This window comes from Monomorium pharaonis, chromosome 5 (genome assembly GCF_013373865.1).
Source record: "Monomorium pharaonis isolate MP-MQ-018 chromosome 5, ASM1337386v2, whole genome shotgun sequence".
NCBI lineage: Eukaryota > Metazoa > Arthropoda > Insecta > Hymenoptera > Formicidae > Monomorium > Monomorium pharaonis.
This window is the reverse complement of record NC_050471.1, coordinates 15,064,028-15,078,758: the sequence shown is the minus strand read 5'-3', so window position 1 is coordinate 15,078,758 and position 14,731 is coordinate 15,064,028. Positions and strand designations below refer to the sequence as shown.

The 14,731-nt window shown below is 28.0% G+C and overlaps 3 protein-coding genes across 7 annotated transcripts; 1 reads left to right on the top strand and 2 right to left on the bottom strand.

Annotated features, from left to right (window-relative positions):
* Positions 1 to 721: 721 nt before the first annotated feature.
* LOC118645592 lies at positions 722 to 5,515 on the bottom strand. 3 transcript variants are annotated; one of them, XM_036286975.1, is made up of 6 exons: positions 5,317 to 5,512; positions 4,101 to 4,250; positions 3,832 to 3,891; positions 1,627 to 1,686; positions 1,368 to 1,504; positions 722 to 1,179 (listed from the first exon to the last, which is right to left on the bottom strand). In XM_036286975.1, the coding sequence occupies exons 1-6, from the start codon at positions 5,321 to 5,323 to the stop codon at positions 1,162 to 1,164; spliced, it is 432 nt and encodes a 143-aa protein (XP_036142868.1). In that variant the 5' UTR covers positions 5,324 to 5,512; the 3' UTR covers positions 722 to 1,161. The 3 variants fall into 3 exon arrangements, with proteins under 3 accessions (XP_036142868.1, XP_036142870.1, XP_036142869.1); XM_036286977.1 differs by lacking the exon at positions 1,627 to 1,686 and having other exon boundaries at positions 5,317 to 5,515; XM_036286976.1 differs by lacking the exon at positions 3,832 to 3,891 and having other exon boundaries at positions 5,317 to 5,505.
* A 26-nt stretch (positions 5,516 to 5,541) lies between these two features.
* LOC118645590 (protein ALP1-like) lies at positions 5,542 to 10,080 on the top strand. Of its 3 annotated transcripts, none has more exons than XM_036286973.1 (3): positions 5,542 to 5,904; positions 8,474 to 8,774; positions 8,871 to 10,080. In XM_036286973.1, the coding sequence occupies exons 2-3, from the start codon at positions 8,474 to 8,476 to the stop codon at positions 9,779 to 9,781; spliced, it is 1,212 nt and encodes a 403-aa protein (XP_036142866.1). In that variant the 5' UTR covers positions 5,542 to 5,904; the 3' UTR covers positions 9,782 to 10,080. The 3 variants fall into 3 exon arrangements, with proteins under 3 accessions (XP_036142866.1, XP_036142867.1, XP_036142865.1); XM_036286974.1 differs by lacking the exon at positions 5,542 to 5,904 and adding an exon at positions 8,096 to 8,162; XM_036286972.1 differs by lacking the exon at positions 5,542 to 5,904 and adding an exon at positions 8,182 to 8,342.
* Positions 10,081 to 11,398: 1,318 nt separating this feature from the next.
* Positions 11,399 to 12,647, bottom strand: LOC118645703. Its single transcript, XM_036287365.1, has 3 exons — positions 12,261 to 12,647; positions 11,646 to 11,750; positions 11,399 to 11,565 (listed from the first exon to the last, which is right to left on the bottom strand). Exons 1-3 carry the CDS (start codon positions 12,469 to 12,471, stop codon positions 11,414 to 11,416), a joined length of 468 nt encoding a protein of 155 aa, XP_036143258.1. The 5' UTR covers positions 12,472 to 12,647; the 3' UTR covers positions 11,399 to 11,413.
* Positions 12,648 to 14,731: the final 2,084 nt, after the last annotated feature.

Genomic DNA, 14,731 nt, shown 5'->3' with positions numbered 1-14,731 from the left:
GTATGCGCAAATACCCGCTCTAACAGAAAAGTTGCAAGTTTATTGGTTAAAAGCCATACGATAGCCAATAAATTTTCAACTTTTCTGTAAGAACAGAATTTGCGAATACGTTTCTCTTGCAAATGAATTCAAGAATCGAGCCCCTGGACAGATTTAGAATTTAAGGAACACTTGCGAGTTGAGAGTACCACTGCAATTCAATCAATAGGTAATATCTTAATATTAGCTTTTATTATTTTGAATTTTTCTAGACCTTTTAGGCCCGGTTCCACAACTCACAGTTAAATTAACTGGCCGATTATTTCATTGGAATTGACCAATCGTATTTGTTAATTTTGCTTAACGACAAATACGATTGGTCAATTCCAATGGAATAATCGGCCAATTAATTAAACCGTGAGTTGTGGAACCGGGCCTTAATACTTCACAAATAATAGATTTATCTTCAATAATTTCAAACTATAACAGTTTTATTAACTGCTCTAATATTAGTATCAATGTTAATCAGTTATTATTCGTCAGAATCGTCGGATATTTTTATATTTGTTTGATATAATAATTTTTTCAGTAATTTACATTTTGTTTTTTCTATTTGTATAATTTCAGCATGCCTATTTTTTTTATCTTTTAATTTTTTATTTAATAATTCTCTTTTTTGTTCTATTTCTTGTTTTTTTAAAGCTATTAATTTTTTCTTTAGCGTGAAACTCTCGGTTGCTCTTTCTTCAGATTTCGCAATCCTTTTATCACGTTCAGTATCTCTTACTTCTTTGTTTTCTAAAAATTTAAGCCACTGATGTTCAATGTTTAATTTTTTATCTGCTAAGTTCGAACCTGTTCCACGCCAAATACGAAATGGTTTTTTTGCATTTTTATTATTAATTGGCAAAGAAGTAGAAGCAATAGGAGTTGCAGGAATCTCAGCCGACTATGACGACTCAGAAGTACAATTTCCAATGTTCTTTTGGCTGGATAATGTAGACTCGGAAGCTTGTTTTATTATTTTACTTGATACGGTATGGGCAGCAATAGCGTCTTTATTTCTACCAAATATTTCATCCAATTGATCATACCATTTAAATTCCATTTTACCCCTACCGGACTTGTTATTGTTGTCACAACATTTTTTGTATTTTTTTTGCAATATGTTCATCTTCCATCTTACTTGATCAGGGACATCTAAAAAAAATTTTTTTAATAAAAGCATGATGAAAATATATACATATATGTATGTTTATGGTGTGTGTAAAGCTGGATTTTAAAATATTGTTGATCGTTAAATTGAGATTTTTTTAAAGATAACATACAAATAAAATTGTTTTATTTTGTTTATAAAAAACGTTTATAATATACTACTTTTGTCATACCTCGATTTCGAAATCTTTTAAACCATCTGATACTGCTGTCCAAATTTTGGTTTTTTTCTTTGGATGATCCAACATATGCACATTGGCTTCGTAAAGGCTGAGAAGAGCCATTATAGCTTTATCAGTCCACACAGCACCTGTGAAATATAAATAGCATTTAAAGATAATTTGGAAAAATAAAACAAACATATTGTATATACATATACATATATATATATAATATATATATACAATAAATATATAATATATATAAATTTACTTTGCTTAGTAGATTGTTCACTACTTTCTATAGTGTTTGTTTTCTCATAGTCATTACATGCTGAAAAAAATAAATAGAAAATATAAATTATGTATATTTAAAAAATTGTATGAATATACATATATATATACAGGGTGTTCCAGATTAACCGGAGGAGCCGGCATGTACGTATTCCTCATGAAAAACTGAGTCGAAAATGTCAGTAGCAAAATCTTGAGGGATCAATAGTTTTCAAATGGTAAGCCTTTGAAACTTTCCAACCACAGGCCGTGAAGCTTGCGCTGTCAGGCGCGGCGCAACTAAGCGGCCGGCCGGTTGTTTTGACGAGTATCGCTAAACGGTGTAGTACCGAACGAGTATAAATCTGTGAAATCTCTATTAATATTTGTTGCTGTATTCTTAAATCGAGTCCAATTTAATTGACAAAAAGTAATATCAGTTGTAAATTCGATAAAACGTCATTTATATCAATAAAAAATATGTGTTTCTGAAATACGTTTTATGTATAAATAAATTAATAAATAAAATCAATATTAATTAAATTATTTAATCAAATAATATTAAAAACATCAGTCGACAACATTTCCAAAACTTTTTTTCAAAAAGTTCTGTCACAAATAGAAAACATTTACATTTGAAATTCGCATTTGATGTAAATAAATATTTCATATTTAGGAAATAAAATGAACGAAATTCCGAATTATGATATAAGAGGAAAAGGAAGTAATACCGTGAAGAAAAATTGACGTAAGTAAATAATAAGTATTATTATTACAAATTACATTTTGAATAATATTTTAGAAACTTTTAGAGTAGATGTTCGAAATGGCCACCACCCATTTCAATACAAAGCTGAGCACGTCTAATCAAATTTTCTCTCGATCATTGTACCATTTCAGGCGTAATGGTTGCAAGCGCCTCATCAATTCGATCACTCTAAAAGTTTCTAAAATATTATTCAAAATGTAATTTGTAATAATAATACTTATTATTTACTTACGTCGATTTTCCTTCACATTATTACTTCCTTTTTCTCTTATATCATAATTCGGAATTTCGTTCATTTCATTTCCTAAATATGAAATATTTATTTACATCAAATGCAAATTTCAAATGTAAATGTTTTTTGTTTGTGACAGAACTTTTTGAAAAAAAGTTTTGGAAATGTTGTCGACTGATGTTTTTAATATTATTTGATTAAATAATTTAATTAGTATTGATTTTATTTATTAATTTATTTATACATAAAACGTATTTCAAAAACACATATTTTTTATTGATATAAATGACGTTTTATCAAATTTACAACTGATATTACTTTTTGTCAATTAAATTGGACTCGATTTAGAATACAACAACAAATATTAATAGAGATTTCACAGATTTATACTCGTTCGGTACCATACCGTTTAGCGATACTCGTCAAAGCGACCGGCCGGCCGCTTAGTTGCGCCGCGCCTGACAGCGTGAGCTTCACGGCCTGTGGTTGGAAGGTTTCAAAGGCTTACCATTTGAAAACTATTAATCCCTCAAGATTTTGCTACTGACATTTTTGACTCAATTTTTCATGAGGAATACATACATGCCGGCTCCTCCGGTTAATTTGGAACACCCTGTATATACAGTACCGGCCAGAATTATATCACCTTTAGGTGATATAAATTTTTTAAGTACTTTTGTTCTCAACTCAAAATGTATCGAATACGCTAAAAATTTTATAGTAGACACCTAGTAGCAAGTGCATCTTGTGCATAAAGTGTAATGAGATTTGACAAAATACATGATTTTTAATTTTTGATTAATTTTTTGAAAACCGCACATTTGTGCTATCTTTGTTTTTCGTTTTACGCTGCCAAGCTGTAATCGATGTCAAAGTACTAGAGTTTTGCTACAAAGTATTAGAGTTGTACAATATAAATTATGGATTTGTTGTTTATTTTTAAAGCATTTGTATGTACTTGTTATAATGCGATCAAAGTTTATTATTTTAGAGACTTCAAATAAAATTATTTTTCCGCAAGTTATTCTTTTTATTATTTGATGAAAAGTTATTTCTTCAGTAAAGTATACTTGCCATCAAAACATATTATGATATGGTAAAGATCCGTGCACTTTAAAACAAGTTATGCTTAAAAAACCTAAAGGTGATATAATTTTAGCCAGTACTGTATATATACAATAAATATATAATATATATAAATTTACTTTGCTTAGTAGATTGTTCACTACTTCCTATAGTGTTTGTTTTCTCATAGTCATTACATACTGAAAAAAATTAATGGAAAATATAAATTATGTATATTTAAAAAATTGTATGAATAACATAAAATGCACATGCACACACACACACATACAGAAATTTTATTTAAATTTTTATTTATATGAGAGATAGAGAAGGAAGAGATATTTAAAAATAGATCAAGAAATGGCTTTTATAATAAGTAAAATAAGGTCAATTTAAAAAATAAACTTACGTTTATCATGGCCATCCAAATTGTCATGTACAAATAAAACATTATTGTTGTCTACATATACATCTTTGTTTTTAAAACATTCATGAACGGATGCTGTTTCTAACAAAGGAATATATGCACCGCAGTGCCTGCAAATAAATCCTTCCACTGCTGTAAATGAAAAATTATATAATTATTAATTAGTAATAAATGAGACTAATTTTTTTCTTCAAGTTGACGCAAATTTTATTCAGACAATTACACCCAGATAGCCACAAATGTATGTATGAGCACAAATTGTTCTCATGTTGCTAATAAAGATGTTAGCATCTTGCTACGCATTTATGTCGTCCCTTGTGCTGTTATTTGCTAGCATTCGACACTGATCTTAAGTAATGCTAGCATAGTGTTTGAAACGTGCAAAGAATTTTATTTTCGACATCGAATGCTAGCAGACAACAGCACAAGGGACGACATAAATGCGTAGCAAGATGCTAATATCTTTATTATATCATACTTGCTATCTGGGCAGTTACGACGTTTTGGCCCCTGCTTTGGGCCCTCATCAAGTAGTATACAATCACATATGAATTTGTGACTCGCGTCAGCGAATCATGATTATAGGTGTTGTTACATTAAATATTCGTGTCAATTAATAATAATATAGCTAATGAAACCACTGCCTGTTTAATTTATAAAAATAATACTATGAATATTAAAATTGACAATATAAGTCTTTACTGAGCAGTAATTGCCACAGGCAGTGGTTTCATTAACTATATTATTATTAATTGACACAAATATTTAATGTAACACCTATAATCATGATTTGCTGACGCGAGTCACAAATTCATATGTGATTGTATACTACTTGATAAGGGCCCAAAGCAGGGGCCAAAACGTCGTAACTGTAATTGTCTGAATAAAATTTGTGTCAACTTGAAAAAAAAAATTAATCTCATTTATTGAAAATCATCACTGGCGACTTTCAAATTATACCGTTGATTTTATTAATTAGTAAATTTATGTAAATTTTTAATTATAAATTTATATCGTGGTTTATATTAAAGAATCAAATTCTCGAAATTGATTAAAATTAATAAAGATAAAAATGTATAAGAGTTACTACGGTTAACATGTATGTATAAAAGATAAGTATGATAATAGTAAATTTATCAATGTATTTATTACATTTGTAGTTGCAACAAATAATAAAATAAAGTATGCATTGAATTACCTTCCATGTGTAAGGCAAATTTTATTTACATTGGTTAAGGATGGCAGCGACAAAACAAAATTAGATTGCATTAATGTCAAAAAGGTCAGAAAATGGATCAGAAATCGATAAACACCTATGATCACCTATGATGACAAACGAAAATAACCTAAACCTAAACGTAACGTTTAATCGGTTTAGCCAAAACTAGAAATGTATAGAAATTTATAAAAAAATAAGTGATACCAGATGTAAAAATGTTGGCATTCGTGGAGTGACGGCACGGTCAAACTTAGCTTTTTAGCTGTGTACCACTGATCTCATTAAAGTGGATATGGCATAGGACGAAATAAGTGTGACCAATTGAAGGTTGTAGTCTCTGTACACAATATGGCGGTGTATACGAATACGAACACAGTTTACTGTGACGATGATACGAAATTCCACGTGTAATTAATTATCTATAGACGTAGATGTGTATCAGTTTTATTCAAAATATTACTTTTTTTATAATAAAAATAGTAAAATAGTAAAATAGTAAGATTCCAAAATTAAAAAATGTGTTTATTGTGGAAAAGGAAGTGAAAATAAACAACAAACGTTTCATAGGTGAGTAAGGTTAAGTCTGAAAAGTTTAATAATAATATGTTTAATATATAATGTATCTGGATTCAAATATGTACCTCATAAGTACATAAGTATTTGTTGAATACACATTTTTATTATGTTGCTTTAAATTACAAATTTAAGTTTTAAGTGATACGTTTATTTTGAATTCATATATTTTATGTTATAAAATATATTTATAATGTAACATTATTGTCATTATGTTTAAATAGCACAGCATGTGACTTGCAAAGTTTAATAAAGCACGCAAAATAACATTTTTCTATTACTACTTTTCTATTACTATTTTCTAAAAAACGCGATAAAAAAATTATCTTATTTTCTTCTATGCTGTGCATGTATATAGTGCATGTATATACATTTTATTATGTACATTATAATATTTATACTTAAATATTAAATAAATCTATGCTAATCTATGTCTAATAGTTACTTTTTTTACAAGCTGCAAGTATGGATTACTACAACACAATTAAGGACACGAGGACAAAATAAGCTATAACAATACCCTTTAAACTTATTTATAAGTTTAGTAGTAGTAATATTATTTATTAGTAAAATTATTTAACAAGATGGTCATAAATAAAAATTTACGATTTTTAGACACCTGCAAAATTTTATTTTTTAATCTTTAATTTATCCTCTTATTTAATAAAATATTTATATATTTTGACTCAATTTATACATAAAAATGTTATATATTACCAAATATTTTTTTAAATATTACAAAATATTTGTTATAAAGTCACTTACAAATGTCACTTACAATTATAAAAAAATACATAATATTAAATGTTATATGTATGATATAAAACAATATTATAAAAATTCAAATAAACACATTCCAGATTAATATTTTAGAACATTTCAAATTACTAAACATATACATTTTAATATATTTTGTAAATTAATTAATTCTTTAATTCATTTTTACTGGTTACATTATAATCATATTTTATATTTTTACAATATATCTTATTTAACACATATATTTTGTGTTAGTCATTCAAATTTTCCGCCAAAAGCGTGTACGCTGACTACAACTTTAATGGCTTCCGGTATTCTATTGGTCACACTTTTTTACCTCAGGCTTAGTTTACATCGTCAAAACCTTAGTACGCGTATTAAGTTTGGTGCGCACCAAAGCCTTAGTACGGGCGCGTTTACATCGAATGTACTAAGCATGTACTGTGAAAAATATAATACAAATTTAATTCATGTTGATGTCTCCTACTAAGGCATTTTCACACCGGTTTTTAGATTTTAGCACTGAGGTTATGCTCAATTGCTAAATTCTCTCTAAAATGCGTTTTATGCGTTTACATCGACATTTGTATCACTTGGTACGCGTATCAGTTTAGTACGATACTCCTACTTGATACGCTCGTACCAAATTGATCCGGCAGCGTTTACATCGTGCGTACTAAATATTTAGTACGAATTTGATACGAATATGGTACCTGATACGCGTATCAAATGCACGATGTAAACTAAGCCTCAGATTATTAGGGTATGCCATATCCACTTTAATGAGATCAGGGGCTCTATTCTTGAATTTATTCGCAAGAGAAACGTATACGCAAATACTCGCTCTAACAGAAAGTTGTAAGTTTATTGGTTAATAGCCATACGATAACCAATAAATTTCCAACTTTTCTGTAAGATCAGAATTTGCGAATACGTTTCTCTTGCGAATGAATTCAAGAATAGAGCCCCAGTGCTGTGTACGATTGTGTCGACTTGTGTCGTAGTTGGAAAGCACTAGTTCGTACACTGTGTTACACAGTGTCGCCTGTGTACATTGCTGGAAAGCACCCATATTCACCTCTCTGTCAATTCTCCCCGCGCGCGTCGCGATGCACCAAGGCCTCTCCATTAATACAAGCTCTCTATGGTTTCCACTTTCTAATACGGAGCCTGTGCTTCTCTTAGTATATTTTCTTTGATGAGCAGGGGCTCGATTCTTGAATTCATTTGCAAGAGAAACGTATTCGCAAATTCTGTTCTTACAGAAAAGTTGAAAATTTATTGGCTATCGTATAGTTTTTAACCAATAAACTTGCAACTTTTCTGTTAGAGCGGGTATTTGCGCATACGTTTTCTTACGAATGAATTCAAGAATCGAGCCTCAGTGGTCATGTTCGCATGCTTTTTGGACAACGTTTCGTTTCACACGTAATAATGGGAGCTTTCCAGCTAGTCAACACAATTAAACACAGTGTCAAACACTAGAACACTGTGTAAAACTGTTTGTTGGAACGCTATTTAATTTTCAATATCACCAGTAGATAGCGCTTTAAACGTTAAATATAATATGTTTCCTTTCATAGTTTTTATAAAATTAAAAACTTATGTGACATGTACCTATTTGCTCGAAAAAATTGTGTATTAATAATATTTAATTAATATTAATTATAAAAGTATGTTTATTAAATATATTGTTAAAATGTTGGTTTTAAACTTGTTAATTTAAATAAAGTAAAATATGAGATTTTAAAAGAGACGTAACTTATCCTTTTTTTATTCTTTAATAAATTATTTTAATTTTTAGATGAACAACGACAAAAGATTAATTTTGCAATTAATGGAAGGAGTCAATTATTCAATTTGCACCGATTCCTCAAGTACCACATTGGATGAATTGAATAGTAGCAGTAGTAGTAGTACAGATAATATTATCAATTCATCAAGTGATGATGATGATTTGTTATTGTTTCCGCTAATGAAATTTTTGACGAGTGGTAAAAAAAGACAACGTATTGAAAATTATCTTGAAATTATAGACTCTTTGTCGGATCAAGAATTTAAAGAACACTTAAGAATAAATCGACGTACTGCATTAACGTTAATTGGTATAATAATAAATATTTATACCTTTAATTACAATGACCAAATAAATAGTATTGTAAAATATATACTCATAAAAATAATGCATTATTTGTTTTCAGATGAATTGAAATTATCGGGTTACATTCCATCCCATTCTTTTGGAATACGACCACTTTCTGCAAAATTGAGTTTTATTTTATTTTTATGGTATATTGCAAATACAGAACCTTTGCGAACTTTATCGGATAGATTTGATATTTCAATTTCATCTGTATTCCGAGTTTTGCGACGAATTACAAAGTGGTTTCTGAGTAAATTAGATACGATTATTAAATGGCCACAAGAACAAAATGTTAAAATTGTATGTGACAAATTTTTTATCAAACAAGGAGTACCAAATGTTTTAGGGGCAATTGACGGCACTCACATTAGAATAGAAAAACCGTCAATTAATGCACGTGATTATATAAATCGAAAAAAATATTTTTCAATCTGCTTACAAGCTGTTGTAGATTCTGATATGCGAATTACAAATATATATTGTGGCGAACCTGGTTCTCTTCATGATTCACGTGTTCTTAGAAGATCTCCTTTATATGAAGCAGCATCTGTTAATCAAGCAATGTTATTTCCTAATCAAACATTTATATTAGGTGATTCGGCATATCCCTCTTTACCATGGCTTGTTTCACCGTATAAAGATAACGGTCATTTATCTCCTCAACAAGTAGAATTTAATTACATGATTTCGTCAACACGGATTTCAGTTGAGAGAGCATTTGGTCAATTAAAAGGGCGTTTTAGACGTATTAAATTTTTTAATGAATACCGTACATTACCTTTTATTATTAATACAGTAGTAGCAGCTTGTATTTTACACAATTATTGCATCAATGAAAATGATACATATGATTTTCCTGAATATTATGATGAAAATATAAATAACATTTTAAATAATAATGGAATAATTGAAGAAAATATTCCAGGAGATCGTAGAACTCAATTATTCAATGAAATTTTTCCTTGTTAAGAAAAATATAAGACTTACATGTACAAAATATTTTACTTTTAATAAAATAAAATGACTTATATGAATTATGACTTATTTTTGTATTAGATTCCACATGTTGATTAATTTTAATTTCAGTTTACATTTTATTTTCTTTTATTTTAAGAATTAAAAAAAAGCAAGTTAAACAGAGATTAAAGTTAAGCAAATCTAAACCTTTGCGAACTTTATTGGATAGGTTTGATATTTCAATTTTATTTTATAGTTTTTATTAAATACTTTAAAAAAACATTTTTTACATTTTTTAAACGAGAATAAAAGATAAAATTAAATACTGTTATGTTAAATACTTTTATTTTGAATATCTTTATTAATGTGCTGTCCATGTCTTAACAGGGCTTTCAAAATATTTCAATATTATTAAATACTAACAATATATAAAATAAAATATTATTTAAATGAATTAAAACGTTTAAATATTTTAATAACAAAAAATAAACATTGTAACATATATTACATAATAAAAAAATTTAGCTGTAATACATAAAGTTTTAAATGTTTTAATTATTAACAGAAATATTTTAATTCTTTCGAGTAATAATGAAAAATAAACGTTACAATGCAAAAAAATGAATAATATATTAAAACACAAAACAAAATTTAAACAAATGTAGGGTATTAATATTTAATCTGATTCCGATGACATATTTTGCACATTTTCTTTGTCTAAATATTTTTTTAAAATTTTTAATTTTTGTTTTTCAATTTCTAACATTCCATCATGTAATCTTTTTTTTTCTCTTAATTTATTTTCTGCAATTTCGCGTCGCTGTTGAAGTTCTTCTTCTTTTAATGCAAATTGCTTTCTTTTTAATTTTACCACTTCTTTTTTGCTTTCAATTAATGTTGAGTATTTTTCATCTTTTAAGCGATCACGGTCTTTTTTTATAGCCAAATGTTCAAACCATTGCTTTTCTAACTCAATTTTAGTTTTTGCAATGTTGGAACATGTTCCATGTGTTGGACGGTTTTTTTGTTTTAAATCAGTATCAGTGACATTAACTGGTGGAGATATATCTGCAGAATCTTCTGCTCGTAATTTATTCAATGATTTATTAGAACTTTTCTTTTTTAATAATTGATTAGTTGACGATAAATGTGATGATTCAAAGAAACGTTTTTTTTCAAGTTGTTGAGAAGTTGATGGTTCCTTTATTTTTGTATTTAAAATTTTGTTTGACACAGTATAGTTTTGATTTGTTGCATCCTTTTTTTTACCAAAAATATCGTCCATAACTTGAAACCATTCAAATTCAATATTTCCTCTTCCAGATTTTGAATAATTATCAATGACTTCTTTATATTTTTTTAATAAAGCATTTATTTTCCACCTTACTTGATCGCTTGTCATCTACAACAAAAATAAATAAAATAAATTTTCAGAAACTTATAATATATATAGATATAATGATTACGGTATATATATATATATATATATATATATATATATATATATATATACCATATATATACCATACTAAATATACTGTGTATATGCTATATATATATATATATAATTTTCTCAATATATTTAATTTAGATCCATTAATAATAATGCAATGCAATAATAATAATGTAAATTTGAAATAATTATTAAAAAATACATGCCTCGATACTGTATTCTAATAGACCATTGGCTATTTCTTGCCAAATTTTACCTCTTGTTTTAGGACTATCTAGCATATCTAGTTTCATTTCGTAAAGAGCAAGTAATGCTAATGTTGCATTTTTAGTCCAAACAGCATCTATAATAATAACTTATTAATGATTAATCAATAATACATTACCATAAATACATATATAATATCACTCAATTGTCTCATACGTTGTTTAATTGTGGGAGAATTAGAAAGCGTTTTTTTTTCTCCTTCTTTCACAACTATATTTTCTGTACCTTCTGTACTATTATGTTGCATTGCACAAGGCAAATCTATAAAATAAAATATGATACAATTTAATAATAAAATATAATTTAAATATTAAAAACAAAAACTAAATTAACAAATTTATTTAATTTAACATTAAAACAATAAAAATAACAAATAATTATATAATGCCATGTTGGGTAACAGTGCAGAACAATTTCATTTAAACATGTAATAATTTTTCGTAATAATGAGTTGGATCATTTCTTCAGTCGTTAATCTTGAAGAGACGATGATCTAGTTTATCATTATATTTAAACTTTAAAAAATACGCTAAATAATATACAATTATCATAAACCTTTTGTTGCAAAAACATACTAAAGATGACCCAAATAATTTATGGTCAAAACGTTTGTGAATAATTAAATAAAACATATTCAAATAAAATTGTTTTGCATTGTTACTCAGTATGATTTTAGATACGTTATTTTTATTATTTTTATTTTAAATATCCAAAAATTTTTATTATTAAAAAATATAATGTTTTAACCTAACCTAACCTAACCTAACTTACCTTTGTTCTCTTCAATTGTACATAAAATATTATTTTCTAAGTAAATATCTTTATTAATAAAGCATGCATGTTGCGGACTGTTTTCAATAGATTCAATTTCCTCGTTGCAATATTTGCAAAAAAACATTTTTAATATTCCTTTACGTTTCCCAGCTATGCTTATACATGTGATAACTAAAATAAACAGGGCTGCTACATTTTTATAGCACATCAAAATTTTAATTAAAAAAAATAGTTGGTAGCCATGTGTTTGCTCAACTCAGCTTTTAGACTGTGTATACTTGTGTCAAGTTGTGTAGTTGTTGGAAAGCACTGTGTTCAACACTGTGTCACTTTGTGTCGCCTGTGTCCCTTGCTGGAAAGCTCCCAATATGTCTAATGTTAATCATGTGCGTAATAAAACGGAACGCAGCCATTCGCATTGTTACGGTATTTGCATCGTGTGTAAAGGGTTATGTGGGTCGTCACGGGTTCGCGTGAAGTGACGTGTAGTGTGAGGTTATATTATGACAGTTCGTGAAGTAATAATGCATATTATACCGTCATGTTTAATGCAAGGTCTACACCGTCAACAGGAGTAATGGGGTAGGAGTAAAGCCTGGTCTACAATAGCTGGAGTAAGCATGAAGTAAGAAGTAAGAGTAAGGTAATTTCATTCTGCGCTGTGATTAACCGAGCGTTAAGAAAAGCAGGAGTAGGAGTAAGACGAAATAAAAATAATTTATTTCGCTTACGCCCTTACGCCAGCTTTCTTACACTGGATTAACCCTTTTACGCCAGTCTTACTTCTTACTCCATGCTTACTCCGTGTATTGTAGATCTCGCTTCAGAAGTAAGAAATATGAAATGATATTTGCCCATTTCGTTTACTCCCGGTTTTTAATTGATAATAATTGCCCATGTATTAGTGACAAAAAATGTTTCTATACTTAAACTCTTTAATATTTAACCACATGCACAACTTAACCAATGTAAAATTAAGTAATCAGTGAGTAAGAAGCTCAGATCTTATTCAAGGTCTATAGCAGGATTAATAGAGTAAGGAGTAAGAGTAACAATTGACCAATTAAAAACCGGGAGTAAACGAAATGGGTAAATCTCATTTCATATTTCTTACTTCTTACTCCTACTCCATTACTCCTGCTGACATTGTAGACCTTGCATTACGCTGATGTCGATGAGATAGATGAGATGTTGTGTGATATAGAATTGTGAATCAGTTAAATATTGCTGCAATTGTCAATCGATATTCACAACTATTAATTAGCTTTTTTGTTGATAATACTAATTTTTTGATAATACTAATTTTTATTCTTTGGTTTACTAGTAACATATATAATGCAGATATCTTGGTGATAAAAGATGGTTCTTATCTTCACAACGTTATCAATATTTAACTAACGCACAACTCTACGTCACACCTCATCTATTTAATCATCAACATCAATGTAAAATTAATTAATCAGAAAGCAACATAACTCAGATTTTACACTGGTGTCGATGAGATGGATGAGATGTTGTGTGATATGTAGAATTGTGAATCAGTTAAATATTGCTGTAAATATCATTCAATATTCACAACTATTAATTAGCTTGAATAAAACTTTAAATAAACGTTTTTAATAATACTAATTTTTATTCTTTGGTATACTAGTAATATATATAACAACTTTGTGTCACACCTTATCTATTGAATCATCAACATCAATGTAAAATTAAGTAATCAGAGAGTAACATAACTTAAATTTTACACTGGTGTCAATGAGACAGATGAGATGTGTAATTTAGAATTGTGGATTAGTTAAATGTTGTTGTAATTGTCAATCAATATTCAAAACTATTAATTAGCTTAAATAAAACTTTAAACAAACGTTTTTAATAATTCTAATTTTTATTCTTTAGTTTACTAGTAATATATATAATTGCCGGTATCTTGGTGCTAAAAGATGGTCCTTATCTTTACAATATTATCAATAATTAACCAATGTCTAACTCTACGTTACACCTCATCTATTTAATCATCAACATCAATGTAAAATTAATTGATCAGAGAGTGACGTAACTCAGATTTTACACTGGTGTCCATGAGATAGAAGAGATGTGATATAGAATTGTGGATCGATTGGAATGGGATTAAATATTGCAGTAATTGTCAATCAATATTCACAATTATTAATTAGCTTGAATAAAACTTTAAATAAATGTTTTTAATAATACTAATTTTTATTTTTTACTTTACTAGTAATATATAAAAAAAATTGCAAAATCCAAAATAATACTTTTGATCATATCAAATTCAGCCTAAGTGATATATAATTTATAAATACTACAAAATGCATGATGTCCAAGCAAAATTACCTTTTTAAAAAAGGTAAAAAAAGCGCGCCAAGTGTGTGGTTTTTCTTTAAGGAAAAAATCAAAATCCAAGAATACTTTTGATAAATTCAACCTAATTGATATTTTTTTATAAC

Bases quoted from the DNA above. Each gene is read 5' to 3' on its own strand.
- LOC118645590 (XM_036286973.1), top strand. From the start codon at position 8,474: ATGAACAACGACAAAAGATTAATTTTGCAATTAATGGAAGGAGTCAAT. The intron at 8,775-8,870 runs GTATAATAATAA...ATTTGTTTTCAG, and splicing joins TACTGCATTAACGTTAATTG to ATGAATTGAAATTATCGGGT.
- LOC118645703 (XM_036287365.1), bottom strand. From the start codon at position 12,471: ATGTGCTATAAAAATGTAGCAGCCCTGTTTATTTTAGTTATCACATGT. The intron at 11,751-12,260 runs GTAAGTTAGGTT...TTTATTTTATAG, and splicing joins TACAATTGAAGAGAACAAAG to ATTTGCCTTGTGCAATGCAA. The intron at 11,566-11,645 runs GTATGAGACAAT...TTATTATTATAG, and splicing joins TTCTCCCACAATTAAACAAC to ATGCTGTTTGGACTAAAAAT.
- LOC118645592 (XM_036286975.1), bottom strand. The intron at 3,892-4,100 runs GTAAGTTTATTT...AATTTTTTTCAG, and splicing joins TTTGGATGGCCATGATAAAC to TATGTAATGACTATGAGAAA. The intron at 1,505-1,626 runs GTAAATTTATAT...TATATTTCACAG, and splicing joins TGAACAATCTACTAAGCAAA to GTGCTGTGTGGACTGATAAA.